Source organism: Lactuca serriola, chromosome 5 (genome assembly GCF_051521515.1).
Source record: "Lactuca serriola cultivar US96UC23 chromosome 5, Lser_US96UC23_V15, whole genome shotgun sequence".
Lineage (NCBI taxonomy): Eukaryota > Viridiplantae > Streptophyta > Magnoliopsida > Asterales > Asteraceae > Lactuca > Lactuca serriola.
In genome coordinates, this window is record NC_136412.1 from 260,816,675 (window position 1) to 260,829,925 (window position 13,251).

A 13,251-nucleotide genomic window follows, 5' to 3' on the forward strand; every position below is an offset into this window, starting at 1 on the left:
AAAATTGCATCCATTATCATCCTCATCTTGATAGTATCTTGTTCATTATCAATCACCTATATCAACCAAACAAAGGATACATCAGATTTTACCATCCACATTGAACAATTTAAGAGAGAATATTAACAGATCTACATACAAACAATTTTTATCATCCAAGGTTTCTTTTCTGCAAAAAGATTCAAGACAAAGAAATTTAAATAAATCATAAGTTGAAACAATTTCATTTAGGCATTTTATCAAATGGTTCATATGTAAGTAAAATAAACATGGAAAAGAAGCCATAGCTGATAAATCAAACAAAACCAAACTAAAATCAACAACATTTCATCAAAATCAAACCAGAATCAGCAACATTTCATCAAAATCAAACCATATTTCAAACCAAACAAGACCATTGAATTCGATTTTTGATTTTCAATTTTGAAGGGAAAGAGGAACAAATAAGACCATTGAATTCGAGGGCAAAAAAAGGAAGAAACAGAAGGAAGAAACGAACCTGCTGCAGTCGGCGGAAGAAAGAAAACAAGCTGCAGTCGGCGGCGGCGGAGGCTGGCGGCGTTGCTGGCGTCGTCGGTGTGAGGCGTCGCTGGCGTCACCGGTGGTAGCAGTCGCAGGTGTCGCCGGTGGGAGAAGATGCGATGGGAGCAGATGATGTGGGAAGGAAAGAAAGGACGCGATCGATCGGTCGATTAAGGCTAATAGAAAGCACGCGTGTTTTTTTTTTCAGACTTGGTGTAACCTCTGAAAAAATAAGAGGTATTTTTAAGTTTAAGAGGTAAAATATAATACTCAAACAAACGCTCTGAATCTGAAATTTTAAGACATTACCTCTTAATTTTGCAATTAAGAGGTAAACAAACGAACCCTAATTCATCTGGGGAAATCCGTAAACCAATCTGTGAATTTCCACACCTTTGCTGTTGCACCCGAACTGATGAGTACTACTATTCCTTCCATGATCTAACACACTCCTATGCTATCTAATAACCTAGTGAATGCTACGGTTACACCCACAGACTTACAACACTCTAGCACTATTTTCCAACCTTGTGAATGCTACGGCTACACCCGCAGACTTACAACACTCCAACACTATCTGCCAATCTTGTGAATGCTACGGCTACACCCGCAGACTTACAACACTTTCTCACACTATCTGGCTGATAGTGAATGTTACGGCTATCCTGCAGTCTTATAACATTTTCCATGCTGGGTCGAACACGCACTTGACCTAACACTCAACTGAACTCATGTCCTGATTGGAATCCCCAACCTGATTCCCTAAGGCCTGCTATCACGTGACCCCGCTGCATCAGTACCGCACCCATGCCTGTGATCGAAGCATCACAGTAACCCAAGAAATCATCTACACCCTTTGGCAGGGTGAGAATCGGTGTCTCGCACAACCGCTGTCTGAGAGTCTCGAAGGTTGCCTGCTGCTCAGGCCCCTAGCGAAAGGCCACCGACTTCTTGGTCAGTCGGGTCAAAGGAACTGTAGTCTTGGAGAAGTCCCGAATAAATCTTCGATAATAACCCTCTAGACCCAGGAAACTCCAAATATCAGTTGGAGACCTCAGAATCTCCAACTGCATTACGGCTTCTGTCTTGGCCATATCTAAAAATATACCCTTCTTGTTGACAAGGTGCCTAATAAATTGCACCTCGCGCAACCAAAACTCACATTTAGAGAACTTTGCAAAATGTCTCGCCCTCCTCAGAGTCTCTAGCACCTCCCTCAGGTGCTCATCGTGTTGCTCCTCAGTCTTGGAATATACCAAGATGACGTTGTACTCTCCCAATCCTGTAATTTGGGAAATGATCTTTCGCTATCCACTAATGATTCTCGGTATGCAATTGACATATGACATCTCTTGAAAATATAATTCAAACACAAATAGAGGATAAACCAGGGTTACACTTACTCAAACCCTTGGAACAAAAGGCTCCACTGTGTAGTTTTCCGCAAGTGTTGTACTGAATATGGCCCTGCTGGCCTCTCAAAAACTGATATAAAGTCTTGGGTCTCTTCCTGAGACCCTTCAATATATAAGAAACTGATATGGGTTCCTCTTCCCAACGTGCTCCAAGTCAATATCTCGTTCTCGGTTTCTAGAAGTCTTATCATTCAGGGTCTCACACCCCGAGATACTCATGATCTCCCTGCTATCATTCTGCAGTATGTCCTGATACTTTATCTTCTTCAATTCCTCATCTGCTGCATACTGCGGTTCCAACTAAGCTCTCCCCCGAGACTTGGTAGTGATCTGTGTGCCTCAATCGCCTGGGCAAACTCAGCCCAAAATCTGGTCAAAAATTCAACCCATGACATAACACCGACCACATCATCAGCCAACTCACTACCAACCTCTTTCCATCAATCAAGTGCTCTGTCCTTCAGGAGACAGGAAGTAAGTTGGATCTTGTCCCCTTCGGGCAACGACTGGTACGAAAAGCGTTGGCGACATCTGCCAACCATCTGCTGATAGCAATGGGGTCCCTAACCCCCATGATAATTTGGAGCTTCACAAGCTATGAATTCCCGAAACATAAACGTGCGCGTCCCTATCATGACTGCTATCTCAGTGCAAAATGCACTCAACCTCTCATCACAAATCTCTAAAATGCCCTCGTTGATCATGTTGAAGATCACAGGAATCTGATAAGTGATAATGTGCGTACTCTCAGATCGATGGAATGAACTCCCTCATCTGACCATCAAGTTGCCCGACTCCAGAGTCCGAGCCTGATCCCTCGTCGACACCAGAACTACCATCTGGTCTACCACATAGCGTCACTATACTCGGTAACATACTGTCACCGACATCATAATAGTCATTATAACTCGAGGGATCTCACAAACTACAAGTTTCCTGGATTCATCTCAGCTTTCCTTGATTCAAGTACGAATCCTTTGCTTTCAGTAGTACGGGCCCATACTACCTTCCACATCTATTCATACTTTCCTCAAGAACGAACTTGACTCCACCAAGTCCATTCTACTACTACTACTTCACACGCTACTCTTATCCTAGGCTTGCCCTAGGGTAATCACCATCCGAGTATCCACCATCAGTTGCATAAGAAGTCCCTGCTACCTTCCCCTAACTAGCTCGCGAATGCTATTACATATCACTAAACTAGATAATTCTTCGAATGAGAGGTTCTACCCTACAACGGTTAGACTCAAATGAGAGCTGAGAAATAAGACTAAACCTAACCTTCTGAAAATATTTTTTCCTTGCAATATGTAACTTAACATATTCGTTTACTAGTTAGTAAAAGATAACTAGAACTCCTAAAATCACAAAGCAAGCAGCATTCGAGCATTAAGTACACATAATCACGCATATACTTCTCAGGCCATCCCTAACTAATCTATACTAGCATGCAATTCTCATAAAGCTGATACACATATAACAGGCACATAAGGCATCCTTCCTAGACCCTTAGTCCTAATCTAGCATGCAGTTCTCATAAACCTGATAATCATATCATAACATAAACTTGTATGGGTAATTTGGGAGTACTTACTTGAGCTCGGCTGATTGCATGCACCACACCCTTTTCTCTTTTCAAAGTTCTTTTGTCTTTTCAAATTCTTTTGTCTTTTCTGAATTCTTTTTATAAAAATGATTTCCTTTTGAAAAGTTTCATACCAAGTCCTTAGTTTGAGTTCATACACACCCGAGAGTGTGCCTGAATCCCTCAAACCAAGGCTCTGATACCAACTTGAAACATCCCAAAAATACAGTCTAAAATTTTCGTTTTAAATCATTAATAAAACCATAGTCATCAAACAACACATAAAAATCATAAACAATGTATCTTAAAATATCATAACAACTGTCAAATATATTAGAGTATAAGCATTCCAGGATGAAACAGATGGTGTGTGCACTTCAATCATCCCGAGCTCCTCTTTTGAAAACCGAAGTACCTGAAACCAAAACTGAGAACCGTAAGCACGAAGCTTAGTGAGTCTCCCCAAACTACCACATACCATACACAAAACCATGCTACTGAGAGATATGGGCCCTGCCCACACTCAAGGAGATACGAGCCCCACCCACACTCTGCTAACTAGGAGATACGGGCGCTGCCCATACTCCACCAACTAGGAGATACGGGCCCCGCCCACACTCCGCTGACTAGGAGATACGGGCCCCGCCCACACTCGAATAATAATGAGATACGGGCCCCGCCCATACTCACATACACAAACCAACACATACAAGTATCACACATATAACAAATACACAACCTACCATGATACCAATAACCATACTAAAATAATAATGAGATACGAGCCCTGCCCACACTCAACTAATAATGAGATACGGGCCCTGCCCCCACTCAGCTAATAATGAAATACATGCCCCACCCACACTCAGCTAATAATGAGATATGGGCCCCGCCCACACTCGAATAATAATGAGATACGGGCCCCACCCACACTCACATATATAAACAACACATACAAGTATCACGTAGACAACAAGTATAACAATCCAACAAGATGACTGATATCTATACTCTGGTAATAATGAGATACGTGCCCCTCCCACACTCCGTGTTCCTATCAAGAACATATAAATTGCACGGGCCGACATTGGTGCCTTAGACCCGTTCCTACCGGAAGAGGACTCACCTCACACTGCTGGAGTCTCGCGAATAAATCTCTGGCTGCTAGCTAACAGATCCCTAGACTGTCAACATCAAAATAAAAACCAATTAACCATTTGGGTTTCCAATGCATCACTCTAAAATACAAACTTAGGGGTAAAATGACCATTTACCCCTAACATAGCTTGGTCCAAGACCAAGGCCCTTCTCATACTCTGAAGGCCCAAAAGTCAAATAATCAACCAAGGCCCAACTATGGCCCAATTTTCCAAATTGGGCCCAAACTGCTACATAGGCTCGCCTTAAGGCCCAACCATTTATTCTTGGTCCAACACTTGACATTCTGATGGTCCAATATCTCATAATCATCAAGGCCCAGTTATGGCCCAATTTTCCAAATTGGGTCCAAACCTTTCCAATGGGCCTTATCCTTAAGCCCAATCCAAGTGTTCTAGTCCAGTTACTTGTTAATAGTTGGCCCATCAAGAGTCTAGGCATCTAGGCCCAACTCTAAACCCAACACAATTAGCGTTTTCACATGAAATGATGATTAGGGTTAAGCATTTCTTACTTAACCTATTAAGGACTTAACCCATTAAGTTAATCTCTCTACTAGATAAGTCATATGGTGTGATTGGGTGTAATTCATACTTCAATTCCAATGACCCATAACGCGGGTCCCGATAGGTAGAAACCAACAAACCCAAAATTAGGGTATTCTAAACCCTAATTAGGGTTTCTAGCCCAAACACGAGCCAACCAAGTCCAACATTAAGCTTTTAGGTCTATTAGAGTTCTAATAGGCCGGGCACCACCCACGGCCACCTCGGGCAGTGGTGGTCGGCGGCGGCTCACGGCGGCAGCCACCACCTCACGACGGTGGTGGTTTTTCCTTTCTATCCTTCCACCACAAATGCTTAACCAACTCCCGATCTGCTAAACACACACCCAACACCATTCAAAACACACATAACCACCATCTCACGACGGCTGGTGGTGGTGAAGCAGTGGCAGCCACCACCTCATGGTGGTGGCGGTGAATTTCAGGCCAAAAAGAACATTCCACATAATCGATATGCAACAACAACACAAACATCGACAACAAAGTAAAAACTCGAACATGCACCCATACAGCCACCGCCTACGCGACAGTCGTCGCCGGAAAGATAAAACTGTGGCCCTATGACCACCGATGACGGTAACACGTCTCCGACGTCGTACCCACTGAAAACAACGAGAGAAAGAGAAGAAGGTGGGTTGCGGGGGATTTACCGAGCGTTTCTAGTGGCTCACGACCTACACCGACGAACATAATGAGTTTCTCCGGTTCTCGGTGGTTTTCCGGCTGTTCACGATGCTTCCGGCAGCAGACGTCGCGTTGGCGACCTTCAACGACATCACATCGGCGGCGGTCGGACTTGCTTACAGGCGGCGCAGAGAAATCTTCCAAGAAAGGTGGTGGCGGCTGAACTCACACATGGCGGCTGGTGAAGATGGTCTCTTAGGTTTAGGGTTTTAGGATGCGATGTGGGGGAGGGTACCAGGTTAAGTCCCGTATCCTTTCAAACTTTAACTCATTTATCCATTATTAGTCCCTCCCCACAATATTGTTTTCAATTTAACTCCAAAACTTACACTTTAGCCCCTACCTCTATAAAGTCTTTCATAATAAGTCCATAATTTACCAATTCCACCCTAACTTCTGAAATTCTTTTCAAAATAGACCCTTAATTTACTAAACACCCCTTAACTTTCCAAAATCTTTACAAATTAATCCAAAAGTTACATTTTAACCCCCAAACTTCCAACTATGACTTTTTAACTCCCGAAGATCAACACTTTGCTAAATTATTCCGCATTTAGGGCTACTACTCATTTTAATTTTATTTAATAAACAGGATGTTATAATTTGCCAACATCAGTAATGCGAAATGAGCAAGTGCTTATTTCCCTAACATCCATTGGAATGTATTCAACATTGATATTCCATAGTTCCTAATGGTATTATCGATAATCAATGCAATGTACCGATAATAACACTAAGAGAGACAAATTGTGACAACCTACAACATACTTTTGTTAAGGAGTCTCATGGGAGGTAAACTACCAAAACATATTGAATTATTTTTTACTAATAAAATAACCATAAATGATAATATTTTACTTTTCAGGGAGGTTGCCTAGCGTACTCACCTCGTATGCAGAGATGGTGCTTCATATGAGGACGGAAAAGTCTAATCGATGGCAAACAACAAAGATCTCGCCCAAGATCCCGTCTTCATTCTTGTCCGAAAACTTTCAAGTTTTTGATTTTAATACAACTTGTGTTGTAGATCTGAACCGCCACACGTGTTCATGTGGGAAATCCCACAGTTTGGGTAATAACGTGCGATTATGCTATTGCGACATCACATTATTCAAATATCACATATTTTGGACGATATGGTTCAGATATATTATTGGGCTGATGTGCTTCGAGTTGCAAGCTAGACGTAAAATACGCACCCTGTTTTCCCCTCCATTTAAATGGGAAATACCAGACCCATTGATGGTTGTTTTAATCCCGATGTAACCGTATATTTATTTTTATTGCAATTAATTATGTTTGTAATCGATTTGGATTGACTAATGAAAATTATCATTCCCTTAATATTTTTTTTACAAATTACAAAGATAAAAAGACACAATTTAGAAATAAAATAAAATTATTTAACCTACAAATAACAAAATACATAAGTTAAATATATGACATCTAGTAAAAGATCTAAAGCATGTTCATATGAAAAATCAACACCGTTATTTGTGTATCTATATTCCCCTTTGATAGCTGCAAAATTACTTGTTCATCTTCATCTAATAATTCGTTGTCAATCTTGTGATAAATTTTGATAAAATTCTTCACCTTTTGTCGTATGTCTAGAAACTTAGTCTTCATTTCGTCTTCATTTAGGTACTCTTGAATATATATATATATATATATATATATATATATATATATATATATATATATATAACTCAAAGTGAAACATTTTTTTTTCAGTCGGAACCAACGCGATCCATACATGAGATGTGGCAGATTGATGGCAACCATATCATCTTTAATGATTATCCGAGCTTGAACGAGTGATCTCTTCTTGTGTAGTCCATAGATGGGGTTGATTAACTATCATTTCATGTAACACCCGTGTTCCGGATTGGTTAAGTTTTCTTTTATCAGGGACCAAATATTAAGTTTTAGAGGAAACCCTATGCCACGATGTGGCCAAGGAGGGCCAGGGTGTGGCAATCGTTTAATGGATCACCTGTGTTTTTTTATTGCCACTGCATGGTGAAAGGTTGTCACGGCGTGACAGTTGTCTTGACCCAAGCCCATGATTCTTTTAGGGTTTTGCTTCGTATTTAAACCCATCCAAACCATTTTTAGGGTTCCTTATTAACCTCCACCACCCTCAAGTTTTAGAAAACCCTAATCCTAATTCCTCCTTGAGAGTTGTGAGCCCATTTGGGTGACCTTAGTGACTTGTGAAGAAAGTAGAGGCATTGGAAATGATTGTGGTGCTTCTTGGCTGAATGGAAGATCACTTTTGGGCATCTCTGGACCTTTGTAAGTGTCCAAGTTCATTTCTTTATGGCTTTAAGTGGTTAGATCTTATATATTGTCCCATTTCCTTCATGTTTGAGTAAGTTCAAAAGGAAGGAACTCATAAAGTTGGCAACTTTATGACTCTCCTAAGTCTCATGAGCAACATAGATTGTAGATCTAGGTTTTGGTTGAGGGTTCTTGATATTACAAGAGTTTTGGTCATTTTTAGCCCATTTTGACCTAAAATGAATGACTTATCCTATCAAATGAAAGAAATACAAAAACTATATAGCGTTTACCCCCACATATTTAAAATAATACGTTATATGGTGTGGAACAAACAAAATAATGTATATCATATGCATTTGGCTTCTTAAGTTCTCCTCTAGCCGATATACACTAATGTTAAGTTTGAAAAGTTATATCCAATGTTTTAAAAACTGATTTTTTAGTTGAACCGGTATGGTGACCGGTTCCCGGTTTAACCGGTTGGACCGCCGGGTGAACCGGTTTCTATAAATTGTAGATGAATCCAAATACATTAAAATATCACATAACCATAAGTTTTAATGTTTTACATCAATCCATATACGTCAAAATGAAAAATAAAGTATAATACCGAAACGCAATATAGTTTTTGATGAATACAAACACATCAAATGAATTTATAACATTTACCATATGTTTTTATTTAGAGAAAACTAAATAGATTTGAAAAAAAATCACCAAAGTTTATTATGTAAATTATTATTTTTCATGTGTTTTTATTTGATTTAACCGGTTCAACCAGTTTTTTTCTAAAAACCGGCCGGTTCAATCCGATTCAAAAATCAATGTAAAATCGGTGATAGTTGAACCGCTTCTTCTCCCGGTTTCCGGTCTAACCGGTTCTACCGACCGTTTCAAACCGGTTTTTAAAACATTGGTTATATCTTTCGACATCTTGCAATTTTGTTAGTGTATATATAATTGCTAATTTAATAAAAAAATATGTTATTTTATCGGTATAAAATCGAAATATGTTTTTAATATATATATATATATATATATATATATATATATATATATATATATATATATATATTATCTAACATAATAAATGAAAATCAATTTTGCCAAATGTCATTTTCTTGTAGTTTAAAAGTTTTAAAAGTTTTTTAAAATTTTTTTCCACCTGTCATTTTCTTGTAATTTTCATTTTCTTAAATTTAAAATCCATATTTTAGTGAAATTTATATATGTAAAGTAGATTATTCTATTAAATTTCATAATAAATGTTTTACAATCTTTTAAATATTTTAGATTATATATTAAATTACTTAATTTATTTATTATATTCTTTGTACTTATATAAACTTATTATTTTAAAAAATATGTAATACTTATAATTTTGTATTATACATTTTTTTAAACCCGTGTAATATCTAATATAATAAATGAAGATCAATTTTGCCAAATGTCGTGTTCTCATTGATTTTGCCACATATTATTTTTTAAAAGTTTTTGAATTATTTTTTTTTTCACTTGTCATTTTCTTAAATTTAAAATCCATATTTTAGTGAGATTTATATATGTAAAGTAGATTATTCTATTAAATTTCATAATAAATGCTTTACAATCTTTCAAATATCTTAAATTATATATTAAATTACTTAATTTATTTATTATATTCTTTGTATTTATATAAACTTATTATTTTAAAAAATATGTAATGCTTATAATTTTATATTATACATTTTTTTTAAACCTGTGTAATACACGAGCTTCATATATATATATATATATATATATATATATATATATATATATATATATATATAACATTTAATTTGATTTTAAGTAAAATTTAAGATAAGTTTTATATTAAAGTACACATTTTGGAGTAGAATTTGTAGTTGAAAAAAAAAATGCAAGGTGCATGTGAATCGGAAAATAATGTAAAGGGAGGACACGTGGATATGGCAGTGATCGTAACTGTTGATATTTAACACGCCTTCTGACGTCAGCCAACTTGGGAGTCAAAAATATCTTCCTTATCGTAAATCACGGCGTCACGTGACCTGGCCCTACCAGAAAAAAAGAAAGAAAAATATCTGTGATATTTAACCATGGTTAGTCTTTAACCGTGGTCCCAACTTTCACCTAACCCCCAAGTCCCCAACTACTCCTACACATCATATCTCAATCTCAAAGCATATACTCTACCCGCTACCCGTATGCCGTCCCAAAAGCCATTTCCCAACGTAAAATCTTAAAATAAATTAAAAAAAAAACCTTTACACCATTTTATTTATTTTTTGAATGGACGGCTGGCTAGATTTTATGATATATTAGTGAATTGTATAACATTTAAATTTTATCAAGTGTTTATTAGAAGTATTTTCGATTCTGATAAGGACTTGAGACATGTTCTAGACTATATAGTTGAATAAAATATATGCTCATAACTATGCAAAACATTTTAAGAATAAAAAACTTACAAGATATAATCAAACTAGCAAAAAAAGAAAATAATCTTTTAGTAAAGTTAAAAATAAATATTTAAAAAAAAACGTTATAGTTATTTTAAGCAAAAAAAAAACGTTATAGTAATTAGATAATTACGTGGAACTTTTAACATAAAAACTAATTTAGTTATGATTTAAGGTTAATATATATATATATATATATATATATATATATATATATATATATATATATATATATATATATATATATATATATAAAGTTTTTATTTTCTGATTAAATTTTAACTGTTTTTTTCTTTGAAAATGATTTTCTATTTCAATTTGGCCATTTAGTAGTGTATTGGTAATATTTTGGTTTTAAACAATTTCTTTTCTTCCAGAAAATCTCTCGTTTTTTTTTTTGGAAAAACATATCAACATTTTTTTTTTTTTTTTTTTTTTTTTTTTTTTTTTTTTTACAAAAAAAATTGTTAAATGTGAGGTTTTTTCAAAAAATAAACTAAAAAAATGAGGGCTTTCCCTGAAATAAAATAAAACAATAAGTTATAGGTTTTACCAAAAATAAAAAAGTTTGAGAATTTTTCGGTAAAAAAGATTGTCCCTAACTGAAAGATAACATTTTAAAATGGAAAAATCGAAAAAGAAAAGATAAAAATACAAGTTTTTATTTCTAAAATAAAACAAGATGAAGATTTAATTAAAAAAAAAACCATGGTTTTTATTTATTTATTAATATTAACCAATCATATAATATATTTTTATAACTTATTTAAAATATGTTATTGTTATTTGTTGAGAGTTAAATTGTTTATATACCAAACTTATCATGAAATAATTAAACCACTTAGAAATTTATATAATCCTATTCTAATTTACAGAACTTGCAATAATAAAAATATAATTATTGTTATTTGTTATTTATAATCATATTCTACTTTGCAGACTTAATAATTTATTGCAATAATAAATATAATTATTGTTCTTCGCTCAGAGTTATAACTTGTCTATATACTAAACTAATATGGAATAAATATCTTATATCTTATAAATTTATATAACCATGCACAGAACGTTTACCAAATTATCGCAGTAACTTTTTTATTTTTATTTTATTTTGTTACTTAATTTACATGTTCTAATTATATTGTAGTAATCGTGCAAGTAATTAAAAAAAAAAAAAAAGGTTACGTTCGAGCTTATACCCCAACCATGGTTTGAGCAACAGCAAGCCAGAAGCGCACTACGCACCGCGAACAGGTTAGCAAATCGTGGTCTATTGGAACCTCCCTTCGCCTATAAAAGCCCACCATTTCCACTCTTGGCAACTCACACTAGCTTCTTTTCTTTCAGAGCCTCCTTTCAGCTTTTCTCTCGATCCATACATGGCTTCAGCAGACGTAGAGTACAGATGTTTCGTCGGTGGCCTCGCATGGGCCACTACTGACCAATCACTTGAAGAAGCATTCTCTCAATACGGCGAGATCATCGATTCGAAGGTCCGTTTGTCGCAGAGTTCGGATTCGGATCGATCCCGATTCGGCTTTGTTTGACAAGTCACACGATACAAATCTCTCTGTTACTGTTACTGTTACTATGGTTTTCTTGATCTGTTACTATTTGTGTTACTTTTACTGATATCTAAAGCGGTACGTTCATCCTCTTCTGTTATAAGAGACGACGATCGATCGATTTTATGATGCAGTTTCAGTTTGTTGAATACGAATTATTGGTTTCGGATCCTGATTGTGTTTTTTTTTGGTATTGTTTAGATCATCAACGATCGGGAGACTGGCAGATCTAGGGGATTTGGATTCGTTACCTTCAAGGAGGAACAAGCTTTGAGAGACGCGATCGAAGGGATGAACGGCCAGAGCCTTGACGGACGTAACATAACCGTCAACGAGGCTCAGTCCCGCAGTGGAGGCGGCGGCGGTGGCGGTGGATTCCGCAGCGGTGGAGGAGGTGGCCGTCGTGAAGGCGGATACGGTGGAGGTGGTGGTTATGGTGGCCGCCGTGAAGGAGGCGGTGGATATGGAGGAGGACGTGACCGTGGATACGGCGGTGGTGATGGTGGAGCCCGTTACTCCAGGGGAGGCGGTGATTCCGAAGGAAACTGGAGAAATTAGATTAGATATTCATTTGTAGACTATCGGGATCTGGTTTGGTATTTTCAATTTTCGCATTGTTGTTGTGTTCTGTTTTTGACCTGTTCTTAGTTACCCTGCGTTTTTATCAATTGCTTTGAGAAAGCACTAGTTATAATGAAAAAAATATGGTTCCGGTATATCAGTTCCCTTAATTATGTCCATTAAATATTGAACCTGATAGATTCGAATTAACCAAATCCAATTAAAGCCATTTCTCGTGTTCTTCAAGGTGACGTTATGGTACTTTTATTTTTAATTTGTGTGGTGTTTGGCTATTTTAATTTCAGAGGGGGATTTGATGATAAAGATCCGTTTTCTTTTTTATTAAGCAAAGAAAAGCCGGTCTGAAGCTTTTGTTTATTTAACTTTTAATTTTTCTTTTTATCTTAAATAATAAGATATCTTATAAAATTGGTAAAATTATTCA

The 13,251-nt window shown here is 36.5% G+C and overlaps 1 protein-coding gene across 1 annotated transcript; it reads left to right on the forward strand.

Annotated features, from left to right (window-relative positions):
* Positions 1–11,988: 11,988 nt before the first annotated feature.
* On the forward strand, positions 11,989–12,961 carry LOC145054152 (glycine-rich RNA-binding protein-like). Its single transcript, XM_079002296.1, has 2 exons — positions 11,989–12,173; positions 12,447–12,961. Exons 1-2 carry the CDS (start codon positions 12,060–12,062, stop codon positions 12,801–12,803), a joined length of 471 nt encoding a protein of 156 aa, XP_078858422.1. The 5' UTR covers positions 11,989–12,059; the 3' UTR covers positions 12,804–12,961.
* Positions 12,962–13,251: the final 290 nt, after the last annotated feature.